At 43.8% G+C, this 25,455-nt stretch overlaps 1 protein-coding gene across 2 annotated transcripts in view; it reads left to right on the forward strand.

Annotated features, from left to right (window-relative positions):
• The window catches only part of ARMC7 (armadillo repeat containing 7), a 190,132-nt gene extending 168,787 nt beyond the window's left edge, over nucleotides 1–21,345 (forward strand). For both annotated transcript variants that reach the window (XM_069200122.1, XM_069200121.1), the window contains one exon: nucleotides 18,295–21,345. In XM_069200122.1, coding sequence (XP_069056223.1) covers nucleotides 18,295–18,632 — 338 coding nt within the window. In that variant the 3' untranslated portion in view covers nucleotides 18,633–21,345. The remainder of the gene's footprint in view (nucleotides 1–18,294) is intronic.
• The last annotated feature ends 4,110 nt before the right edge of the window (nucleotides 21,346–25,455 follow it).

The following is a 25,455-nucleotide window of genomic DNA, read 5'->3' on the forward strand; positions in this document are numbered from 1 at the left end:
GGACGGTCAGAGGACTTCTACTTTCCAGGATTCTGGAGTCACAAGTTGTAGTAAAGAAAAGCAGGATTTGGGTTATTAGGGTATGCTAAACTAGTGTTGAGGCCAATATTTCACTACCCAATTGTCGAGGTTGAATTGAAAATCCCAGACTGGGCATAAAGAAATCAGATGGGTGTGTGTGGACAATGGCCAGTTGGGAGTGCCTAATCGAGTTAGGATGGTGGCTGCTGTTCTGACTTCTTGTAAGGCCTCCCATGTAGAAAACTCGAGGGATGGGGATGGCTAGAGTGTTCCCCAGACCGTCTCTTAGTAAGTTAAAGGGGCAGATGATGGCTCCTCTTGTATGATTACAGGTGGTTGAAGTTGTCCTTTAGATGTTTGGCATCAACACTGCTGGTGCCTTGCTCCTCCACAATGTCTAGGAAATGGGCATAAACCTGTGCTATGGACCATGCTAGAAAGTACCACAAGGCTATTACATTGGGAAGGACTACCACCAACATAATGGTTATTTCTGCAGTTTCATGTCTACCTACAGGAATGACATGAATTTTGAGCATGGGGGTACATCATAATTTTTCCACCACATATCTTCCAGACCAATGGGTTGGTGGAGCACTATAATAAAACATTAAAAACGTGATTGTAAAGGGAGCTAGAAAGCATCCTTTTTAGTTATGAGTATTCTCTGAAAACCCCTGAGTCAGATATACTAAACTCTAGTCGTAAAATATTGGTCGCAATTTGCAACCAGTATTTTAAGAGTAGAGTGCTAATTTCTGAACTGACCTAAAAGGCCGGTTTGCAAATTACCGATTCCTAGTGGGTCACAATATGACTTACCACATGAAGTTAAATAGATAGGTCACAAATTCGACCCATTAGGAATCTCAGCCATTACAGGGATGGTGGCCTGCTGTGGTCAGCCAGCCACCATGTCTGTAATTGCTTTTAAATAAAGCAATTTTCTTTAAATGCAACCCATTTTCCTTTAAGGAACATGGCAAGCTTTTAAACAAAAAAGTGAAGGGTTATTTTCATATTTTAAGAGTAGGCAGTGATCCATGGGACCACTGCTTACTATTAAAAATGTTTTTGTTCAACATTCACTAAAGGAAAGGGGCCCTTGGCGATCCATTCCCATTTGTAAGTGCCTTACCACCTTCATTGAGGACATGGTAAAACATTGATATTTCGTGACTAGAAGTTTGTTGCAAAACATTAATACATACCATTCCAGTTCGGTATTTGGAAGGGATGCCTTAAACACTCCCCTTTCAAATACTGAATAGGTATTTTGTTGCAAATCCAAAATGTGATTTGAGCAATGTGTTATCGAATTGCAATTTGAGTTTGATACATCATAAAAAGCCTTTTTGCAGTGGGCAAACATCCTTATTCTGTGAATCAGGTCTTTGCGACCGCAAAAAAGGCTTCACACTTCTGGCTGTATGTCCTTAGGACTGTTTGCTCTTAGGCTCTGGAGTACAAACGGCACAGCCCTCACACTGTTTGAACAAGATCAGGGAGGTCAATTATTTTGTTTACTTTGAGGGTCTTCCATGCCAATCGACTAAAACCCTGCCTCTGGAAAAAGTGGCAACACTCTGTGCAGCTACTGATGAGGTCAAGGAGAGACCCTCTTTGATCTTGTGCACAAACCCAGGGAATGTAGCTTGGCAAAGCAAGTTAATCTTTCTTCTACTTTGACCCCGGTCTGCACAGCAAGTAGAATGCACAGTATTGTGCTGCTTTGCCTAAATGTTATCTTTGATCCTTGGTTTGATTATGGCCGGACCCACAATATTTACTGCACAGTCTGCTGTGAAGAGCAGGATTTTCATGATGTTATCTGAGAAAGTAAAAGACTGCATAAAGTCAGAGGTTGCCCAGAGGCTAACCCCTGAAAATTATTGCGCACCCCCAAGGTCCACAGGCTTTAGGCCAGCACATTGCTGTTGATGCCCAAACAGAGGTTGCTGGACCTACAGTTCTGCTTGGACTATTGGAATTTTAATGCAGTGTTCAAGACTGATGGCCATCTGAGTCCTCAAGCAGAAAAGGTTGTAGATAAATTGGGTGCAGTGAAGTTCCCGAGAACATTATCCCTGATTAGTAGCTAATAAAGGTACTTTTTTTTTTAGATCATCTATTCAGCTGCTGTTTCATAGTGTGGCAAACCAGGTGCTTGGCTGGCTTAGATATATATTCCTTGTTGCCTAATTAGTCTAAATAGATAACTTCCGTGACAGCTGCAAGGAACACCTGGGACATCTTCAAAGGTTACTGGTAGTTCTTAAAAAGGCAAGTGATTAGCACTAAGACAAATATGTGGCCGATCAGCCATCTGATTTGTAGTTTAGCAACTCAGTGGGAGATAGCAAGGCAAGGCTTCCAGAGAGCAAAGCCCAGGCCATGATGGATCTCTATCACCCACTTAGAGGTTTTTCTGTTTCACACTTATTACAGAAATGTGGGTAACTGTGCACTGTAAATGCCACCACTCTTCCCTGACCTTAAATACACAGTCCAAGAAAGTTATCTGAACACTCAAGGCCCCGAAGCAGGCATTGCGCAGTGCACCTGCACTGAACGCATTTGTGTGTCTACAAGATGGCCCAGAGGTAATTGGTCGATTCTGATATCTAGTGATATCAGTGGTAGGTCACATTTTGAATTCTGGCAAGCCAGCTCAGCCTTCAGTCATTCTACGGTTGGTAAATTGAGTCCCTTTAAATTGGACAGTGGTAATAGCTGTTCTTAACAGCTCTTCTAAGTGGCAGAAATATGCATAAAAAGATTATTACAGTGATTATTAAGGTACATAACAATGACCAACTTTTCCTTAATGGACTAATGTTTCTAACAAGTGATTTGATGCAGCACTGTCCCAACTTAATGAAAAGGTAGCATCCAGCTTCTTTTAGTAGTAAGCCTTTGTCCAAGCAATAGGAGTAGTCTGAAATTAAAAGGCATGCTTGACTTTGTCTGAGGGTTAAAGCACTTAGGGCTTCGAATGTATTTACCCACGTGGGGAGAAAAGGTGAAAACACTAAGCATCTACTTTTGTCCATTTCCCTGCATGGTTTGGACTTTACCACAGAGCGCTAGGCAGGGATGTCACATTGGACCACTGACCAACATTTTCAGAGATGTGTCCAGTAAGATATAGGGTGTCTCCTCGTCAGAAATAATCCCTGTAATCTAATTTTTTAAGGGTATCTTGTGTTCATGTATGGGTGTGGATGTTATGCTATTCGGACTCTGAGTGTCCTTTTGTAGCCTGCCCATTGGTTTTGCAGTGGTGAGCTTGAAAACCTGAGTCTTGGTGGTATTCCATGATTTGTCAAACAGACTGCAGGATTATGTTGGTAGGAGGCCACACTAAAATTATAAATTAATTTAAGGCAGAGGGTATTTATTTCCCCGTTGATGTAGACTATTTACTGCAATTATTAGAGGTATTGTTGTGACCTCTAAAGGAACTGGGTCTCAGTGTGGACTTCTCACAGCGCTGGCAGCAAGGTAGAGAGAAGAAGCAGCCACAGGGGAAGGTGCAGAGAGGGGACTTGGGAAGATGCTGGCCCAGCTGTGCTCCAAGTGAGGATCACTCTAGGACATGGTGCTTCTACGATGATGCGTGTACCTCACAAAGCATCGAGAACAAGATCACAGTACTTAAGGGAACGTTGGACGAAGTTAGAGGTCCCATCTCAGTCACTGAGTGAGATGTAACTACCTTAGATGGAAGATATAGCTGATTGGAAGGAGTCCTCAAACACTCGAAGGTCTTACTATGGAGGTACCAGAGATTTGAGTGCTGTGGATTTGCTTTTTTACTTTCATAATTTAGAAAACAAGGTGAAGTATGTGGAGAATGAGATCATATATATGTATATATGTTCAATGGCATGTATAGCTGCAGATACACATGCTGCGCATATATCACCATCTAGTGTTGGGCTCGGAGTGTTACAAGTTGTTTTTTCTTCGAAGAAGCTTTTTCGAGTCACAAGATCGAGTGACTCCTCCTCTCAGTGATAGTGAGCATGGGCATCGAGTTCTTTGTTAGTTTGTTTTCTTTCCGCCGTCAGGTTCAAACGTGTACCCTCTCGCTCTGGTAGATTTCCGTTCGGTACTATCTGAACTTGTCTATCTTTTTCTTCAACATCGGTATCTTTTCTAACGTGTTTCTGACTACATTCGATCCGTTTGTAGCGCCGGGATCGATTAAACACCCTTTCGGGTGCCCTGACCCTTCTGGGGCTTACTGCGTCACAGGCTTATGGATCGGACTCCATTTCGGTTCTGTCCTCAGTGCCACGCCAAGTTTCCCTACACCGACCAGCATTCGGTGTGCAACCTCTGCTTCTCTCTGGACCACAAAGAAGAGACCTGCGAGGCGTGTCGATCCTTCCGATCCAAGAAGACCTTACGGGATCGATGAGCAAGACGGTTAGAGATGGTGTTGAAGTCCACGTAACAAACGCTCAACATCTTTGGTGAGGAATAGACACAGACAGCAGTCTCCATCTGACTCAGACCGTGATTCAGATGGGGACAGCCAGATATTTCCTGCAGCGCAGTACATGAGTCAACCAGCCCTTTCCCATCAGAAACAAATAAAAAAATCACAGAAGGCCTTGGGTCTACCACTGCTTGCTGGCCATGGTTCGACCCGAAAACAACATATCTTCAACTGACCCTCGGGTTCGGCGCCATATAAGGCTAATACTCACTCTGACAAACAGATTGCCATGTCTGTTTCGGCATCGAGTCGAAAGATGGAGACTTCCACTTCGGAACCGAGAGGGCTACATACCACATCGGAGCCGAAACATCCATGCTCCTCTTTGGAGCCGAAACATCAAAGCACCTCCTTGGAGCTGAACATTTTTTTGCCTACTGATCAGTCCACTTTTTCAGCCCGTATAAAGCATGCTGCCACCAAGTTTGCGGACCATTTATTGGTGGGAAGCAAACAGGTTTCATCTTTAGAACAGGAAACAGATGAAGCAGACATTCAACCAGTTCTTGAGGTCATGGACCAAAAGCAAAGGAGAATTCAAATCCAGAAAGATACAGGTAAGATTATTGCCTGTCCTCCTCCTATAACAAAGAGGAAACTGGCATTCCAACAAGGCTTGGAAACTGGCCCTTCACCGGCGAAGATTTTTAAACACAAGGAGAAGCCAAAGACTATACAACAGCCTTCTCCACTGCATTCGCCTTATCTTCCCTCTTCTCCACCACCTTCACGCACACAATTTTCCACACATTCTCCTGTTTCTTCACATGGAGATTAAATGGGTCACAATATTTATAACATGGATCCATGGAATATGTATGATTCTGACCCAATTCCACCCAATGATCCTTATTTGTATCCCACAAGGCCGTCTCCACCTGAAGATACCACAGCCTATAATTAGGTAATTTACAGAGCAGCAACATATCATTATGTACAGATGCACTCTGGACCTATAGAAGAGGATTTCCTATCCATCACTCTTTTCTCAACTCACAAGCAATATCAATGTTTGCCAGTGTTACCAGGTATGTTAAAACATGCCAATGACATTTTTAAAGAACTAGTAAAGGCTAGGGTGTTAACACCTACGGTAGATAAGAAATATAAAGCTGTACCAACGGATCCAGTCTTTATATCACAGCAATTGCCACCTGATTCCATTGTGGTCGATGCTGCCAGGAAAAGGGCAAATAGCCAGTCCACAGGGGATGCTCCTCCCCCTGATAAAGAAAGCTGCAAATTTGATGCAGCAGGCAAAACAGTGGCAACTCAAGCTGCAAATCAGAGAATTGCCAGCTCCCAAGCTCTTTTGGCCAGGTATGATTGGGCACATTGGGATGAGATGCAGGAGTTCCTTCAATACCTCCCAAAAGAACACCAAAAAAGAGCACAGCAAATAGTGACGGAAGGACAAGCCATTGCCAATAATCAGATTAGATCAGCACTAGACGCAGCTGACAGTTAGGGGAATTAACACTAGTGTCATGATCAGAAGGCATGCTTGGTTGAGGTCCTCAGGATTTAAAACTGAAATGCAACAAGCGGTCCTTAATATGTCCCTTATTAAACAGCAACCTTTTGGACCTGAGGTGGATACAACCATTGACAAATTAAAAAAGGACTCAAAAACAGCAAGGGCCATGGTAGCTCTTTACACAACACCTTTTCAGAACACTTTTCGTAAACCTCAATTTAGAGGCGGTTTTAAGCCACAAACTGCAGAGGCCTCTACGTCCCAACAAAAACAGGGACAACAATATTATCCCAGGGGATCTTTCAGGGGCTCTTCTAGAGGACACACTTTCAGATCTAGGGACAAATCCGCTGCCGCAAGAGGTGCCTCCACCTTATCAAAGCAGTGACTTTACCTGCATCCCCACACAGCACACATCTCCTGTGGGAGGAAGACTGCAATATTTCCATCCTCACAGGCAACAAATTACAACAGATCAATGGGTACTGTCAATTATCCGCAATGATTATTGCCTAGAACTTATATCCACTCCACCAAACATTCCTCCCTGTTCACACAGGCTTCCTCCCGAACACTTTGGCCTGTTAAAACAAGAGGTAGAATCTCTACTACTCAGTGCAATAGAGGTAGTTCCCATCAATCAACAAGGGACAGGTGTATATTCTCTCTACTTCCTTATACCAAAAAAGGATGGCATTTTTAGACCAATTCTCGATCTCAGACCTCTAAATCAGTATATTCTGTCAGAGTATTTCCACATGGTTACTCTACAGGATGTCATTCCCTTGTTACAAAAACAAGACTACATGACGCATTAGATCTAAAAGATTCTTACTTCCACATTCCTACATATCCAGCACACCGCAAGTACTTAATGTTTGTGATAGCAGGCAAGCACTATCAATTCAAAGTACTACCCTTTGGAGTAACAACAGAACCGAGAGTATTCACAAAATGCCTAGCAGTAGTTGCAGCATACCTCAGAAGACAGTTAATTAATGTCTTCCCATATCTGGACGACTGGCTCATAAAAGCCAGCACCATTCACACCAGTCAACAACACACAGAATTCACAATATATACCCTACACAGGCTAGGATTCACAATCAATTACCAAAAATCTCACCTTCAGCCAGCACAAATTCAACCATATCAAGGAATAATTTTGAACACTCAGTCAGCATTAGCCTACCCACATCCACAATGAATTCCAGTGTTTCTCACACTCATATCTCGATCACAATCCAATCAAACCAACACAGTAAGGTTTATCATGAAGCTATTGTGAATGATGGCATCATGCATAGCAATAGTGCACAATGCATGTCTAAACATGAGACTGCTGCAACAGTGTCTCTCGCAACAATGGTCTCAGGCACAGGGTCAACTGCAGGATCTAGTGTTGTTGGACTGCCAAACTTACAACTCTCTGCAATGGTGGAATCATACCAACTTATCAAAAGGGTGGCCATTTCAGGACCCTATGCCACAAACCATAATCACCACAGATGCATCAATGACAGGTTGGGGAGCCCATCTCAACAGTCTACCTATACAGGGAGAATGGGACTAAGTTTAACAACATTACCATATAAACCACTTGGAATTGCTAGCAGTATTCTTAGCACTCAAAGTGTTCCAGCCTCAGATCACCCACAAAGCAGTATTAATAAGGACAAAAGCCATGACAGCAATGTATTATCTGCAAAAACGGGGGGGGGGGGGGGATGACACTCATTCTAATTGTCCCTTCTGGCACAAACAATTTGGAAATGGGCAATTCACAATTGCATTCTACTACTAGCAGAGTATATCCCAGGGATACACAACCAACTTGTGGATGTCTTAAGCAGGACGCAGTAACAAATACACAAAAGGGAGAGTCACCCACAGGTAATTCAACAGTACTTTCACATGCAGGGAGCACCAGACATAGACCTTTTCGCAACAAGCAAAAACGCAAAATGCCCAAACTTCACATCTAGGTTCTCACACCCTTGATCCAAGGGCAAGGCTATCTGGATCAATAGGTCAGGGATATCTGCTTAAGCATTTCCCCTTCTCCCACTAATTCAATTTCTGGTCAACAAAATCCATCAGACCTCTCTCACTATAATACCCATAGCTCCCACGTGGGCATGTCAACACTGGTACACAACACTGTTAGATCTGTCTGTAGTACCACATCACAAGCTTCCAAACAGACCAGACCTATTGACTCAAAACAAGGGTCAGATCAGGCATCCCAATCCCAGTATGCTCAACCTGGCGATTTGGCTCCTGAGGTCATAGAGTTTGGATATCTACAGCTTCCATCAGACTGTATGAACATTCTAAAAGAAGCATGTAAACCTACAACCAGGCAGTGCTATGCAGCTAAATGGAAATGTTTTGTATATTACTGCCAACCTAAAAACATAAATCCACTTAAAGCATTGTATGTTATTTGCGTCACTTACAAAAAGCAAATCTTGCATATTCATCTATTAAAATTCATTTAACAGCAATTTCAGCCTACCTCCAAACAGACAACATACTTCTCTGTTTAGAATTCCTGTCATAAAAGCTTTTATGGAAGGCCTTAAAAGAGCTCCACCAGCTCCTGCTTGGAATCTTAACATTGTGCTCACAAGGCTTATGGGTCCACCATTTGAACCCATGCATTCTTGAACTCTTCAGTTTCTTTCATGGAAGGTTGCTTCCCAGGTAGCAATCACTTCCTTAAGAAGGCTAAGTGAAATTCAAGCATTCACTTTAGAAAAACCCTTCTTCCAAGTTCACAAACACAAAATAGGACAAATCCAAACTTTCTACCCAAAGTGGTTTCACCACTTCACATAAATCAGTCAGTGGAATTGCCAGTCTTCTTTCCACAGCCAGATTCAGTTGCTGAAAGAGCCCTCCACACCCTTGATCTCAAAAGGGCTTTCATGTATTATATAGATAGAACAAAACATTTTAGAAAATCTGAACAAGTTTTTGTAGCTTTTCAGCAGCCTCATAAAGAGAATCCTATTTCAAAACAAGGTAAGGTGCATATACATAATAAAGTACTACAACGGCTACAAGCATCCGAGGAGGAGGGAGGGTGCATGTGAATCTGCACACTACAAGCCACGAACAGATGTACATTTGGTAAGTGACATTTTCCATTTGATGGCATGTGTGGCTGCAGATACACATGCTATGCATAAGACTGAAATGCAGTCCCCTCCTAAGTAAGCGGTGGCTAGCCTGTAGGAGTTGGAGTAGTTTGAAATAGTGTTTTAAGCCCTGCTTGACCAACATTTGCCTGTTGGTGAGATAGCACATCCGCACAGTAATGTTTAGTAAATGTTTGTGGTGTGGACCATGCGGCTGCTTTACATATGTCTCCCATTGGCATATTTTATAAGAAAGCCATTGAAGCTCCTTTCTTTCTAGTAAAATGTGCTTTAGGGGTTACTAGTAGCATAGCTCTTCCGACATCTAGTGTTGGGCTCGGAGTGTTACAAGTCGTTTTTCTTTGAAGAAGTCTTTTCGGAGTCACGGGATCGAGTGACTCCTCCTCTCGGTTTCAGCAAGCATGGGCATCGATTCCATTGTTAGATTGTTTTCTTTCCGTGGTCGGGTTTGGACGTGTTTCCTCTCGCTCTGAGATTTCAAATTGGAAAACCTCAGAAAACCTTATTCGTCGGTATTGTTTTGATTGCGTTTCCCATATAGCATTGAACCGGTAGTACCGTCAGAACCTTCATTTTGCCCTTCGGGGTGTGTGCACCCAACTAAGGCTTGTTCGGGCCTACCGCGTGGAAAGCCTAATGGATCGGACTCCATTCCGATTCTGCCCTCAGTGCCACTCGAATTACCCCTATACAGACCAACACTTGGTTTGTAATTAGTGCCTTTCTCCAGACCATCGGGAGGAAGATTGCGAGGCCTGTCGATCATTTAGATCAAAGAAGACCCTGAGAGATTGCAGAGCCCAAAGATTTGAAATAGCGTTGAAAAGCAGCGAACATCTTGACGTCATGGAGGAACAGCAGGCACAGACAGCAGTCTCCATCCGAGACACAAACTCCAAACAGGAATTGGAAGACGACAGACCCATCACATCTGGCCAGTATGTGAGTATGTCTGCCCCTACACCCCTGCAGATAAAACATTCAAAGGCCTTGGGTACACAACTGCCGGAAGGCCATGGTTCGGCCTGAAAAAAGACTGCTGGTGACCGTCCTTCGGGGTCGGCGCCGAAAAAGGCCACTCCTCCGTCCACCTCGGAGTGGAGCAATTCCATTAAAAGCACCACTTCAGACTCTAGTGAAAGACCCCATTCCTCGGAGTCGAAAATTCAGCAATCGGCTTCGGAGCCGAGACATCTGACTACTTTTTCGGGACCGAAAAAGATACACACCTCGGAGCCGAAAAAATCCTCGTATACAGAGGAACAAGGTCTTTACAAAAAATTAAAACAGATTGCAAAGCCAATCATGGAATCTCATAAGACTTCTGAAGAAGAGACTGAGATTGAACCAGTATTACATGTTATGGATGAGAGACAGTCCAGAATCCATATTCATAAGGAGACAGGAAGAATCATCACTGCACCTCCTTTTAAAAACCAAAAGAAAGCTGGCTTTTCAAGAGGAATTAGACTCTGTGCAACCACCAGCAAAGGTGCAGAAACAAAGAGAAGCCACTGCCTCTCCATAGTTCTCTTCAATCTCCACAGCTCTCTTTCTCACCTCCGAATAACCCACCACCACTGCCTTCTCCAACACATTCTTTATACTCACATGGAGGTACAGCAGACCCATGGGACCTCTATGACCCTGACCCCATCCCAGACAATGATCCAGACATTTACCCATCAAAACCTTCTCCTCCAGAAGATACCACTGCATACACCCAAGTAATATCTAGGGTGGCAGCTTATCATGGAATAGCCATGCATTCTGAGCCATTAGAAGAAAACTTTTTTATTTAATACACTGTCTTCCACTCATTCTAGATACCATTGTCTCCCAATGTTTCCAGGGATGGTTAAACATGCAGACCAATTTTTTTATGAACCTGTCAAAGCTAGGATCATCACCCCTAGAATTGATAAAACTCATAAGCCTGCCCCTACTGACCCAGATTACTCATCAGGTCCCTCCAGACTCAGTAGTAATCAGTGCGGCAAGAAAAAGGGCAAACAGCCAGTCATCAGGAGACGCACCTCCTCCTGATAAGGAGAGTAGAAACTTTTATGTGGCTGGGAAGAGTTGCCACACAAGCAGCAAACCAGTGGAGAATTGCAAATTCTCAGGCACTCCTAGGCAGGTATGACAGGGCCCATTGGTACGAAATGCAAGATCTTATACAGCATCTCCCAAAGGAGCATCAAAAGAGAGCACAACAAGTGGTGGAAGAGAGACAAGCTATCAGCAGTAATCAAATAACATCTGCCCTCGATGCTGCTGATACAGCTGCAAGGAATGTAAACACTGCCATCACAATTAGAAGTCATGCATGGTTACACTCCTCTGGTTTTAAACCAGAAATTCAACAGGCAGTACTTAATATGACTTTTGACAAGAAGCACCTCTTTGGCCCAGAAGTAGACACCACAATTGAGAAACTGAGGAAGGACTCGGATACCGCGAAAGCAATGGGCGCTTTATACACCACCCCATATAGAGACTCCTTTCGCAGACAACAGTTTTTAGAGGAGGTTTTAAACCACACTCCTCAGATGCTTCCACCTCCCAAACAAAGCAGGGACAACAAACCCAATATCAAAGAGGTGGGTTTAGAGGATCCTATAGAGGGCAATATTTCAGGAACAGAGGTAAATTCCAAACCTCTAAGCAGACCACAACACAACCTAAACAGTGACTTCCTTCCCTCCCTTCCACTCCACACATCTCCTGTAGGGGGAAGACTACAGCAATTCCACTCTCATTGGCAAAATATTACCACAGACAATTGGGTATTATCAATTTTCCGTAATGGCTTTTGCCTGGAATTAATCTCCACCCCTCCTAACATTCCACCACCATATCGCAAGTTGTCCCCAGAACACACCGTTCTGTTACAACAAGAGGCACAATCTCTGCTATTAAAACAAGCAATAGAATTGGTTCCACATTCTCAACAAGGAACAGGAGTATACTCACTATACTTCCTCATTCCCAAAAAAGACGGCGCCCTCAGGCCCATCTTGGACCTCAGGCCCCTCAATCTATACATCCTGTCAGAACATTTTTCACATGGTAACTCTGCAAGATGTCATTCCACTACGACAAAAACAAGATTACATGACTGCTTTAGACCTTAAAGATGCGTATTTCCACATACCCATCCATCCAGCTCACAGAAACTTCCTTGTACTTTAAAAGTACTTTCAAAAGTGGGGAACACCAGACTTAGATCTATTTGCAACAAGCGAAAACGCAAAATGCCAAAAGTTCGCATTCACACACCCACATCCCCTATCCAAGGGCAATGCTCTGTGGATCAATTGGTCAGGGATATTTGCTTACGCTTTTCCCCCTCTCCTTCCCTTTCTGGTCAGCAAACTAAGTCAAACGTCACTCACCATGATACTCATAGCACCAACATTGGTACACAACACTTCTAGATCTGTCTGCAGTAACGCATTCCAAACTCCTAAACAGACCAGATCTGTTAACACAGAACAAAGGTCAAATCAGGCATCCAAACCCCAATGCACTCAATCTAGTGATTTGGCTCCTGAAATCATGGAATTTGGTTATCTGAAGCTTCCACCAGAATGTATGGAAGTAATTGAAAAAGCACGTAAACCTACTATTAGACAATGCTACGCAAACAATTGGAAAGGATTTGTTTTCTACTGCCAATCTAAAAACATAGATCCACTTACAGCATCCATACAACATATTGTATGCTATTTACTTCATTTGCAGAAATCAAATGTAGCTTTTTCATCCATCAAAATACACCTAACTGCAATATCTGCATACTTACAAACTATTCAGCACACTTCTCTGTTCGGAGTTCCTGTGATTAAAGCTTTCATGGAAGGATTAAAACACATTATTCCACCTAGAACACCACCTGTTCCATCGTGGAATTTAAATATAGTACTTGCCACACTCATGGGACCACCTTTTGAACCCATGTACTCTTGTCAAATACAATTTCTAACATGGAAAGTCGCTTTCCTGGTAGCTATTACCTCTTTAAGGAGAGTTAGTGAGATACAAGCGTTCACTCTTGAGGAACCTTTTTTCCAAGTACACAAACATAAAGGTGTACTTAGAACAAATCCAAAATTTCTACTAAAAGTAGTATCTCCTTTTCACATCAATCAAACAGTGGAATTGCCAGTCTTCTTTCCACAGCCAGATTCTGTGGCAGAAAGAGCGCTTCATACTCTAGACCTCAAAAGAGCTCTTATATATTATACAGACAGAACTAAAGATTTTATAAAAACAAAACAACTTTTTGTTGCTTTCCAAGAACCACATAAAGGCAATCCTATATCAAAACAGGGTTTAGCAAGATCGATTGTTAGATGCATACAAACATGCTACATTATAAAAGCAAAAAGACACCATCTGATCACTCCTAAAGCACATTCTACAAGAAAGAAAGGTGCATCAGTGGCATTTTTAGGGAACATACCAATGGTTTAGATGTGTAAAGCAGCCACATTGTCAACTCCCCTCCCCATACATTGTGTTTGTTTTCTCACAGCAACAAGCCACTGTAGGCCAGGCTGTCTTAAGGACATTATTTCAAACAGCTTCAACTCCTACAGGCTAGCCACCACTTTCTGGGAGAAATAACTACTTTCTAGTCTATGGATAGCATGTGTATCTGCAGCTACACATACCATCGAACGGAAAGTGTCACTTACCCCGTGTACATCTGTTCGTGGCATGTAGTGCTGCAGATTCACATGCCCCCTCCCTCCTCCCCGGAAGGCTGTAGTCGTTTAAGTTTGACATTTGTACATATGTATATAGATTTACATTTGCATGGACATCTCATTGGATTTTTGTACTCTATCACTCCTTCATTCACCCTTTGCGGGAAAACAATCGAACAATGGACTCGATGCCTATGCACACTGAAACCGGGAGGAGGAGTCACTCAATCCTGTGACTCCGAAAAGACTTCTTTGAAGAAAAACAACTTGTAACACTCCAAGCCCAACACTAGATGTCAGAAGAGCTATGCATAGCATGTGAATCTGCAGCACTACATGCCACAAACAGATGTTCACTGGGTAAGTGACATTTTCCATATATATATATATATATATATATATATATATATATATATATATATATATATATTCTTAAGGAGGAGATGTATCCTTATGGTTGCCAGCAAAACTGTGCTTCCAGTAGAGAGTTTTATCCTTGATTTTCACGAAACCTGAGGCAGCGCAAAGTTAACAATTGTTTCTCTTCAAATCACCAATACGAGAAAATGGGTTTATAGTGGAAGCATTCTTTGGAAAATCCTAACAGCATGTTAACAGAGAAGTTTCATACACAGTGTGTGTGTGTGTATACGTCTTCGCACAATATGTTATAAAAATATGCCTTCTCCTACCCCTCCCTCTGCAGTTCTGCTCAAGTTTGGGTTTTAAGATTGTAGTACTTCTAGAAGTTTGATGAATGTTTCCCACTTTAGAATCAGGAGTCCCCCAGGAGTCTGACTACATTGTGTGGTTCCCAGTTGATTTCCCGTGTAGAGTGCCCAATCCTAAAGGTTGATAGGTGGCCCATGTGCCTGCCAGTTCAGTAGAGGCTATGACCTCTTCTCCCCTGGCAGAAAACTGACCATACTTGGAGATCCCAGCCATGTAGACAGGGATTTTGTGCCTGTGGTTCCGCTGAAATCATTGAAGCTTTGCTGATATGCACCTGTTCAGCAAATGTTTTTGTTAACTAATAACAAAAAAAACAAATTGGAAGTTTGCTATTGAAAAAACAAATATCCCCGTGTTGGGATAGGAATGTCCTCTGATTATAAATTAGCATGTTCCTCTGCCCCGAGTGTCTGACTGAATGTAAAAATTGTATCCTGCTTATCTGAAGTTTTCGGAGACGCCTAGGTCTGTTCCTAATAATGTGTGATTCAGAACCTTTCCTGTGACACAGGCTCACAAACCATGCCCTCATAATGGACATAGGAGTACTGTCCATATCCTGGGTGAATCACTTAAAGCAATGGTGGAATCAATAGTATGACCAGAACATTTTCTCTGCACCAGCGAGAGGATAGTCAACTGCCTTCTAATGTAAAGTTCTGCTGTTATGTGAACCGAAGAGCCTTGCGCTGACATTCCATGTGCATGCATGTGTAGCGATAGTGTAGCCCGTTTATGGTGGTAGGGCTGTGTGTGTGGTTGAGTTTTGGCATTAGTGAGATCCACTTTGTATGGCCTCTGGTTTAGTGTGGCGCATGATGATGGCTTACAGCTGGACAGTCTATATCTATAAACTTAAGTGATGGAGATAGGGCTGCCTTTAGTGATTCACTGAAGACCTTGTTAGAAAAAGGCTGCAGATTACTTCCTCCTAAGCACTACCATTAGGTAGCTGGTAAGAGTGAGGAAGTGGGACTGTAGTTTCTGTTGCTTATTATGAGGAAGTTTTAAGGCAGGGCCTGCCCTTTTTTCTGTTCCTGATTACTGCTTTAGGAAGGCTGAAAACAACCTTTCATTTTGCCCTTGTTTTGGTTACTCCTGCTTGGAGCCAGTCTCGTTGCTACATTCTGTAAGAGGCATCAGCTTGCAAAAAGGCTGTCTCTGAGGAACAGCCAGAAAATTACATTTGAAAGAGAACCACCCCAAACCGGTTCTAAACCCTTACACAGCAGACCTACATCCCTTTCTGGAACAGGTGTATAAAAATAGGATCCAAACCATCCCATTTTGTTCCAGTTCAAATTCATGACCAAGAAAGGGAGTGCTCTGCAGAGCACTCAAAGGACTGCTGAGTGACAAGAGGGCTGGGGTCTGCATGACAGTCAGTCGGCTACAGGTGAGGGAGCATCACCTGAAATTTGCACAACTTGGTGGAGAAGCTGAAGGTATTCCTAGCCCCTCGAAACGTGTCTGCCTGCTCATAGAAGGAAGGACAGTGCCTTGTTCTGTAAGAGAAGAGACTGTCAGGAAGATAAGCCAGCTCGGTTCCTGGCATGCAGAATACCTAAAAGTTGTTGACTGACTTTGGGAGCAAAGCTAGAAGTTACCCCTTTCACGAGGGGTCTCCCACTGAGGCCCCTGGAGTAGCCCACTTATGGAAATCATACCGGAGAAATAACCACGTTATTAAGCAGATGTCGGGTCTCAGCCCTGAGGCTACAGCTGCTACACACACGCAGCCATTTGATACTAGTCCAGAGGCCCCAAGTTCCTGCAATGAGCACCTGTTGGATGCCGGTGTAGCGGCCACTTCTGCCAGAAGAGGCGCTTACCAAGCAAGCCTGTCATGCTGTCCACCCTCCACAGCCCTAGTCCCAAGTGAAGCCACCATTGCAATCTCCTGTCAGCCAGGAGAACGCCCGCTAGTGCTGCAGGACCGCAACAATTTAAGCAGGTAATGGGGCCTCACATGTGAAAGACTGAGTAAGACCCACAGGCAGTATTCTATAATAGAACATTGACTGTTCCTTAAACAATCCCAGTCTGACTATGACCTCTCGAACTGAACTGTGAAATGTTCCACAGTAGAGACAAAGTGAACTGCAACTGTGCGTAATCTCTGCCTGTGCCTCTTCTTGGGTAGAAATCCTGTAGACACTAGAGAAGCTCCTAGAATAGGAACAGGACGCCTTTAATAGTGTAAATTCCTACCTCCAAATCTTAGTTGGAATCATGAACTCAGAGCCGAGTCCCCTTGAATTGGGGAGTATTCAATTTTGCTGTTAGTAAAGTACTTTCTTGTTTACTTAGGTAAGCACTGGGCTAAACAGTGCATTATTGTGTCTTTTGACTGTCGAGGTGCGAGATCTTCCCCCCACACTACCTCCCTGGGAAGCCTTTGACAGCTCATCTTTCTTATCCTGAGTCACACACAGAAAGGGTGTACTTGGGCTAGTGTGCAGAACCAAACTTGCACCAACCTCAGAACACTAGTGGCAAAGTGTGTCTGTCATCCACAATGGTTGGAACCAAATAGCTCCTGTGGACACCCTGACAACCTGGGAGTTTTCTCGTAGTGCTTGGTGGAGGTAATGTCCTTGGTTTCCTGCTCATATCCACCAAGCTATCACCTGGCCTTCCCGAAAAGGAAATATGTATATCGGAATGACAATCCTAAATAAGGCAAATATTCTGGTGTACATTGACCAACTGCTCTCTACCATCCTGTTTGCCGGTCAAATGTATTCGCCTGAGGCTTCACCAAAATCAACGTGGAGCTTCACTCACCTCTCACTGGGGAGCGCAGACTGCTAGTTTGACAGACAGCATTTGCCAGACCTATGAGGCCTTAAGAAATACTACCCTTTACCGTACTCAACGTGGACTTTGGATGGTACACATCTGTAAGGTGGGTGGTGGTGTTCTGAAATACTTGGGGGTTTTGGCTGTTTGTGCCGGTATTCGAGCGACGAAGCTCAGTATATGTATCCGGGTAGCACCAAGAAAGCCAACAAGGCCGACAGTTTAGGCACAGAAATGTGATGCAGTATTCTGTCTGACACCTTTGCTTCATTGGCTGACTGCTGCAAACAGCAACGTATTAAATAGTAAACCTGAGTGCCAAAGTCCCCATGCACTTCCCTATAGGATTACTCTAACCACATGGTCTAATGTTTTTTATAGTACAGCGCCCAACTACAGAAGAGTAATTATAGTGTTTAGAGTTGTTGTCGTTCATTCATAAAATATGAGGACCTTCTCTGTTTCATGCTTTTTTCTTTTAACTTCCTCACTTTACCCATTTGTAAATAAAACCCATATGTTTTTCAGATCCATAGTTCTGAATAGATGCTAAGTTTATTGGCGTAACATGTCATAAGTTATCTGAGTTCCGAACCTTGTACTACCTCTACCCTTGTCTACTGTGCAAAGGGAACACATTTGACATCCTCTTGGAGTCCAGTAATGCCCGAGGCCGTGGGACACGTGGCAGACACCAGCACCTATCGCATATACTGCACAATAATAACTGGCTGCCTCACGACCAAGACAAAAGGCCTTACACTAAGCTTGCTTGTTAGTACCCCGATTTATCTTTTCTGTATCATCATCTCTAAGCTCCCAATCACAATGCAGAACACAAATGTAATCCTTTCTGTATCTCCTTTGTTCTTTTAGGTGGTCTTTGCAACTTATGTCTGGACAAGACCAACAAAGCCAGCATTGTGCAAGCTGGTGGTATTGCCCAGGTGATACAGTGCTTGTCCAGTGCCAACGAGGAGACTGTGCTGTCTGCAATCACCACACTTATGTACCTGTGCACAGCTAGCACCCGCCAGCAGATTAGCACCTTGCCTGTGGTGGAATGCATGCTGCGGTTTTCGCTCTCAGCCAATCGAAGGATAAGTAACCTGGCTCACATCTTCCTGGAAGATTACTGCACACCAGAGCAAGTGGAAGAAGCAAGGAGCCTAAGTGCACACAGTGCCCTAGGGATCCCACTACCGAAGGACTGAAGATACCCTTTCTGGAGGGCAAGTGATATGGAGAACTGATAGAGGGGCACTCATGCCCAAGGAATGAAAACAAGAGGGGGCTGATCTTGATATTACCCTCAAAGACTGGTGATATGAGGGATCTATCTGGGATCTGAAGCAAAGACTACAGATTGCTGCATAACCCTCCGATCCACGGACAGGGCTGCCTTTGGATTTTTTTTATGATTCCTCTCCAGTGCCCAAGAACAAGATTGATAAAGCACTGCCTTGATTATCCTAGATCCAGCGATTGAAGATTTAGGTCTTCCGGCCCATGGCTAGTGAAAGAGGACAGTGCTCTGGGGATAATGTATCCTGTACTCAATCTATATTGCAATGAGAGCAGTTCCTTGGGGTTCTTCTGCCCAAATCTGAAAATGCTGATGACTGATCTTGCAGTATTCTCTACTCTGCACCTAGGATATGGATGACGGACTTGGGGCCCCTCCTCCCAAAGTTATTGTGATGCTTCTTCCAAGAACTAAAGCTGGTAGATGTGGAAGCACAGTTCTTGGGTGTACCTCTGCCCAAGGACTGGATCTAGGGACCATTGCTTCTGGGATCCCCTGCCCAAAGATCAAAGCTACAGGGGCTACTCTGGGAGCCTTTGCAGACACAGGAAGTGCTGCTTTGATCTGATAATATCTAAAGGCATGAACCTCCTGAGCCCCCCCAACTTAATTTACTGGACAATGAGACCCTCATAATGCTTAGAGGTGTATGGCTTAACACTCTGGAGCAGGAAAGAGTACTGTTCTACTTTCTCTTGACCACCCTCAGGCCAAGGTTGATGTAGTGTAGAGGGGAAACATAATAATATCCTATGTTGCCTATCATACTAGTCTAGGAAGAGTACAGCCCCTAATTGCCCTTTGTACAGTCAGTGTATAACACAATAGTCCTGTGGTCTGTTGAAAGGTATGTGGAATTGATTTCTTGTGAGCCAGAGAAAATTCGTTTTTTCTCCAGGTACTGAAAAAGCAGCAGTGTTTATCTGAATTGGGTTATTTGTGCAAAATACTTCAATACATGATAATAATAAACTTTTTTGTATATGTATAAAGCACTGATGTTGCCAAGTTTTGCTTGTAGGTAGTAAGAGAGGCTCATGGATTGCTGCAAACAAGTATAATCGAAAGCTACAAATAGCCAGACTTTAAGGCCCTTGTAGAAGAACAAGATGATCTTCTGAAGACCCAAGACTCAGTAGAACAATGTTTTTATGAGAACAGAAGAAGCATGACCTATACATTTCAGCTGCTGGACTCAAGGGACAGAAAAAGGGAACTGATGACCAAGGGGCAGAGTGGATGGTAAGGTGAAAGCCCCCCATCTAGTCAGACATACAGTTAATCACACAAAGGCACGTGTCCTGGAGTGGAAGTGGAAACTGACCAGTTTCCCAGAATAGTAAGACGGGCATATGGTTCTTGTAATATCATATCTGGAATTGGGGAATGAGATAGGTGGTATGATGTGATGCAATTAATTGATATAGTGTGTATGAGTGACCACAGTAAGCTGAACATGGACGGCATGCCGTGTATGACTAACGATGCAGGATGTGAAATGTCACACAGGTGGGCTCCAAAATGGCTATTATTGACTGGGAATGATCGTAATATTGCTTTTCCTTTGAATGACTCAAGAGGGTGAGTACTGACTTGAAGAAAAATACCCCATGACAGTTTCCTTGTGTCAAAGACGGAGGTAAGGTGTTCACTTCCCTCCTCTGAAGGCCCAGCTTTGCCTTCTCTTGAGCTCCCTCGCAGACATTCAATCTCCTATGTAGCATCTCCTGACATATATCACACTCCTCAGCGGTGTGAAAGTCCAAAAGCCAACTACACTGTTTGTTTGACTTGATCAATGAGATTACTTAGTAGAGACTTCACATGAGTGTTGTCTATATAAGAGAAAAGATTAAATAAGGTAAGCCTTGAAGAGAAGGTAGTCTTTCTAAAATCCCGCTGACTGCAGACCCCCGAGGTACTCGAAGAAATTAGACAATAAAGACAGATAAATGAGCGGCTGGATTTAGGGCTTGGCTGACATCTATGCAAAACAATATATGTACAGCAGTCTAAAACGTTGACAGAAGGGGAGCAGAGGGAAAGAAAAAAGGTCGAATTGACTTAGTGTTGAACCTCTTTTAATAGATACAGTTGACCTCCTTGTGAAAGGAGCATATTGTCGCACAGAACTTAAGGCACAGGTACGGTTGCTTGACCATTAATGGAACTGAACAGCAAATCAACATTACAAAAGAACTACAAAAGATTTGTTACGTTAAAGAAAGTTTTAAGGTAGCTTAAAACGGCCAGTGTGATAAATGTTGCCTCCAAATTATTTCTGGCGACTTGAGATTTTTTTTTAAACCGAGAGTATGTATGGGAGAATGTCTGCTGAAAGCTTTTAGTTAACTACTTAGGACCATTTAAAACAATATTGATAATTATTATGTTTTTGATTTTGTCTGTTATGTTGATTAGTATGTCATTTAATATGATTGCTGTTTCTTACACCTGCATTTTGGCGTTTTTTTGCGTCTCTCTGCAAGAAAAGACACCTACTCTTCACATCACATCTGAATTCCGCCTTTCCCGCCAGCCCTTTTTACCTCACTTTTATTTATTTTCCCATTTGGGACACTCAATACATAGTTTATAATAAATGTATTATCCCATTCCATTAACTGCTCTTGTGTTTTCTTTGTTCCATTCCTTTTTTTAATTTTTGTATTCCCTTAGCATAAAATTGTTTCCCCCCCCTTCTCTCACATGTACCAGCTTTTGCTGTATACTCTTCCCTCATCATGCTGTTGACAACTTTTCAAAAGGTATCTCTCTATATCCCCATCTTTGCTGCATCTGAGAAGAAATGCCAGGAAAGTCCTTTTCTTCAGCGGAAGAACAATCTATCTGTGCTTTAAATACACGGGTTTACTGCAAAGTTCATCATCATCATACAATTTTATTTAGTTGCAAATACAACCATAAAAGAAACATAATAAAGTAATACATACATATCAAATTAATACGACTATAATATACACTCAACATCAGTAAAAACCATAAAGATTATCAAAACAGCTAATAAAAGCCCCTTAAAATGAAAGCATAAAGACAATCTAGGTATTACATTGATTTTAAAATCCCCCAATAGCAGCAACAAAATTAATCTGATCTAGAATGCCTTGATCTGAACACTGCTGTTAAAAAGCGGGAAACAGCAAACATAACATGTTCGCTGGATTAGAGCTGCAAAAATATAGGAGCCGGACGAGCTTGCTTAAAATTCAAGGGTTTCAGTAATTTGATACTAAAAAGTTTACTGGGCACACTAAAATATTTACAAAACATTACAAAAGGTAGAGTATCCTGCAGATATATATTGTCACAACTACAGGGCTCCAAGATGCTCGGTGAGCTCCAACCACTCCACTGGGGGAAGCCAGAAGATGATGCAGCAGGTTAAACCTGAATCTGACCACAACAAATGTATACGTCCTATTGGTAGCAATTAATTTGTATGGCTCCATGACCTGAGCAGTCTTTAGGAGCATGGGTTTCATCAGCTCTCTCTGTTCTCTTTGTAATGTCATGCATTCTAAAAATTCATCTCTCACCCATTTCAGTTCCAGGAGTCACAGAGATTGGGAGTTACACACTATATCTCCTCTGCCCTGGCTGATAAAAGCTGCCTTCACAGAGGCAATCTAAGGAATTGTGTGCACATGTTCGAGGGATACAGTCAGAGAGAATCTGCCTATTTAGTTGAGCTCCCTCCCCCATCCAGATCTTAATCCAGCAGAGCAATGGTCTAAGAGCAAATAAGGCGGTCATTATGAACACGGCGGTGTGGGCCGCCATGCCGGCAGTGGCGGGAAATCCCGCCAGCCGGCATGGCGGCCCACACCGCCACATAATAAACCCATGGAGGTCACTCACCGCCTGGCTGCCTCCGTCAGGCAGCCTGGCGGTGGTTGGCATCATCATTCGACAAGGCAGCTGTGCTGCCCCTCAGATAATGATCCTTCAGCCTCCAGCTGCCAGGGAAAGGCTGGCGGAAGGGGTACACCGGGGCACCGCTGGGGGCCCCTGTACTGCCCATGCACTTGGCATGGGCAGTGCAGGGGCCCCTGTGCAGTGCCCCATCACGCATCTCACTGCCTGATTTACGGGCAGTGATCTGCGTGACGGGTGCAGCTGCACCCGCCGCACAGAGGCATTGGCATGTCCCGGCCAGGCATTCCTGTGGGCCGGCCCAGAGAAATGTTCATAATACGTCCGGCGGGGTTCCGGGGGCACTGGCGGTCATGGAGAAGACCGCCAGCATGAACACAGTGGTTTTCACCGCCATGATCATAATGAGGGCCTAAATCTCCTATATGTTTGATTCCAAGCTCGCCATGGACAGAGAAAATCTGCGTACTTTCGGGGACCTGCAACATGCGTCTTAAACACAAATTTCTAGCCGTGTGAATGTTATCAACCTTCGTATATCCCCAAACTTCACTGCCATATAAAGCCTTAGAGACACATTTGGCCTGGTAAATCTTAGTTAATATGCTAGGGGCCTAGACACCAACTTCTGGGCGAAACTAGCCACTGCACCTGTAGCCTTAACAAGCTCACACTTCCTCCCCTCATTCAGGGGCTTCCAGTTATTGTACACATCGAAAAAGACCCCAAGGTATGAGATGACCTTCACTCTAGCTAAGATGTTGTTTCCCACCTTGAAAGTTTTTTGAGCTAGTGGCCTGCGGCCAAAATACCATGACATAGGATTTTGTAAAACTATCTGTAAGATCCAAACTGGCCATAAAAGCGACAAACTAATTCAACATTGACTGCAGTCCCAAGATAGTTCATACCATGAGAACTGCATCTTCCTCATACAATAAGACTGAAAGAGATCTAATTCCCGCCTTCAGACAATCTGCCTGCAATGATGGAAGGGCTTGCTCCAGACCATTAATATACAGGTGAACAAGAAAGAGGCAAGACTACACGCCTGCAGGCTCCCCTACTGGTTCCAAAGGATTGGGTGCACTCCGGGCCCTGGGAGTCCCACATTGAGGTGTAGGCATGTAAATCTGATAATAGAAACACATTGTCTGGGTCCATCCCTATCGCAAGCAAATGCCACAACTTCCTGTGGTTGACCCTGTCAAAGTTATTGTTTCTGCAATGTACAGTTTCAGTGATGACATAAAGATGCCAGGACTAAATTAATATGTGAGCTAATTAGCAGTGCCTGGTGAGGGCACAAGTTATAATTACCTTAGAGCACAACTAATAGTTTCTTGAGATAAGTATAACTAGAACTGCTGAATTTCTGTAGTTTTGTGTTTGCAAAATCTGAACCTAACTATAATGTCCCTGTAACCTATGGATTTTTAGTGAATTGCTAAGGTTTTTTTAATTCTATTTCCTAACTATAACATCCCTGCAACCTTTGTACTATTCAGTGAATTTCTAGTTTTTTTTATTTTATTTTTACTTAAAGTAATATTTAATTACCATACATTGATCCAGCCCCTGCTATGCATGGCCTGCGTCCAGGCCCTGCAGCCAACCCCACGGCACGCATGGCTTTTGACAGTGCACAATAAGGGGTTGGTCACAAGGCCTGCCTGCAGCCAGGCCCTGTGGCCAATACCCCAAAGGCAGCCAACCCAGGAGGGCCCTGGGGACCGGCACATGTTTTTAGGGGAGTGGGTATGCAGTCCTTCTCCCTAGGCTTTTTGGCCCCAGGGCCCACTGCTGTAATTATGGAAGAGGGGAGCAAGCAGCCCCCTTCCCCAGGCCGACTTCTGCCCCAGGGACCCCATCTCCTGGGACTTGAGCATATAGAAAATGGCAAGGGTGGGCACACAGCCCCCCTCCCTGGGCCGATCTTGGGCTAGGGAGCCCTATCTCCTGGGGCCCAGACATATTATAAAGAGGGGAGCCCCCCTCTCCCTTAGGCCAACTTAGCCCCAGGAATCCCATCCCGCAGGGCTTTCCACCTTTTTGAATGGGGAGGGGGCACACAGCCTCCCCTCCCCGGGTCAATTTCGGCTGTGTTTCTCAGCCTTTCTCATATATTTCCTCCTCTGTCTGTTGAAATATGGACTGGCTGGTTCTGTATATCCTCTCCTGTCTCCGCCTCCTTCTCCTCTGCTGGAGAGCCTGGAATTGCCCCCTAAATGCAGTCACATAAAGTGCAGCCGTTGTTGAAAACTAATATGCATTCTGGGTCTGCTTTTATAGTTTGAATCTGCTTACCACCTGTTTGGAATCAGTATTAATTTGGATGTGAAATAGCCGCTAATTGCGACTGCCTTGAGCATATGGTTTGCGACTCGCAAATTGTGATTTCTTATTTGTGACTCGCAAAATCCGGTCATATAATTTTGTCATTTGTTAATTGTTTGCATCGGGATTAAGAAATGGCTTTGTACATACCACTTTGCCATTTCAGTGGTCACAAATAGCATTGCGACCAATTACCAAATGCCCAGGAAGCATTGGCACCACGACAAAGAGCACTTCCTCCACGGCCTCCTCCACTTAGACCTCTTCCCCCTCTGCCTCCTTTACCACTCCCCACTAGGTCCACCTCTCTACTACCACCCAAGGACCTTATGCCACACTCGCCTCAGCTATTTCTTCCTTCTGGGATGGCGGAATTCCAAGGTCCCCCTATAACCCATATGGCCTATCCTATGATGCAAACCCCCATAAACCCCCATGGGATAACTAAGATGTATAGCCCCTAGCTGATACTGACCCAGATCTTTGTCTGGCTAAGCCTT

The sequence above is a fragment of the Pleurodeles waltl genome, chromosome 7 (assembly GCF_031143425.1).
Source record: "Pleurodeles waltl isolate 20211129_DDA chromosome 7, aPleWal1.hap1.20221129, whole genome shotgun sequence".
Classification (NCBI taxonomy): Eukaryota; Metazoa; Chordata; class Amphibia; order Caudata; family Salamandridae; genus Pleurodeles; species Pleurodeles waltl.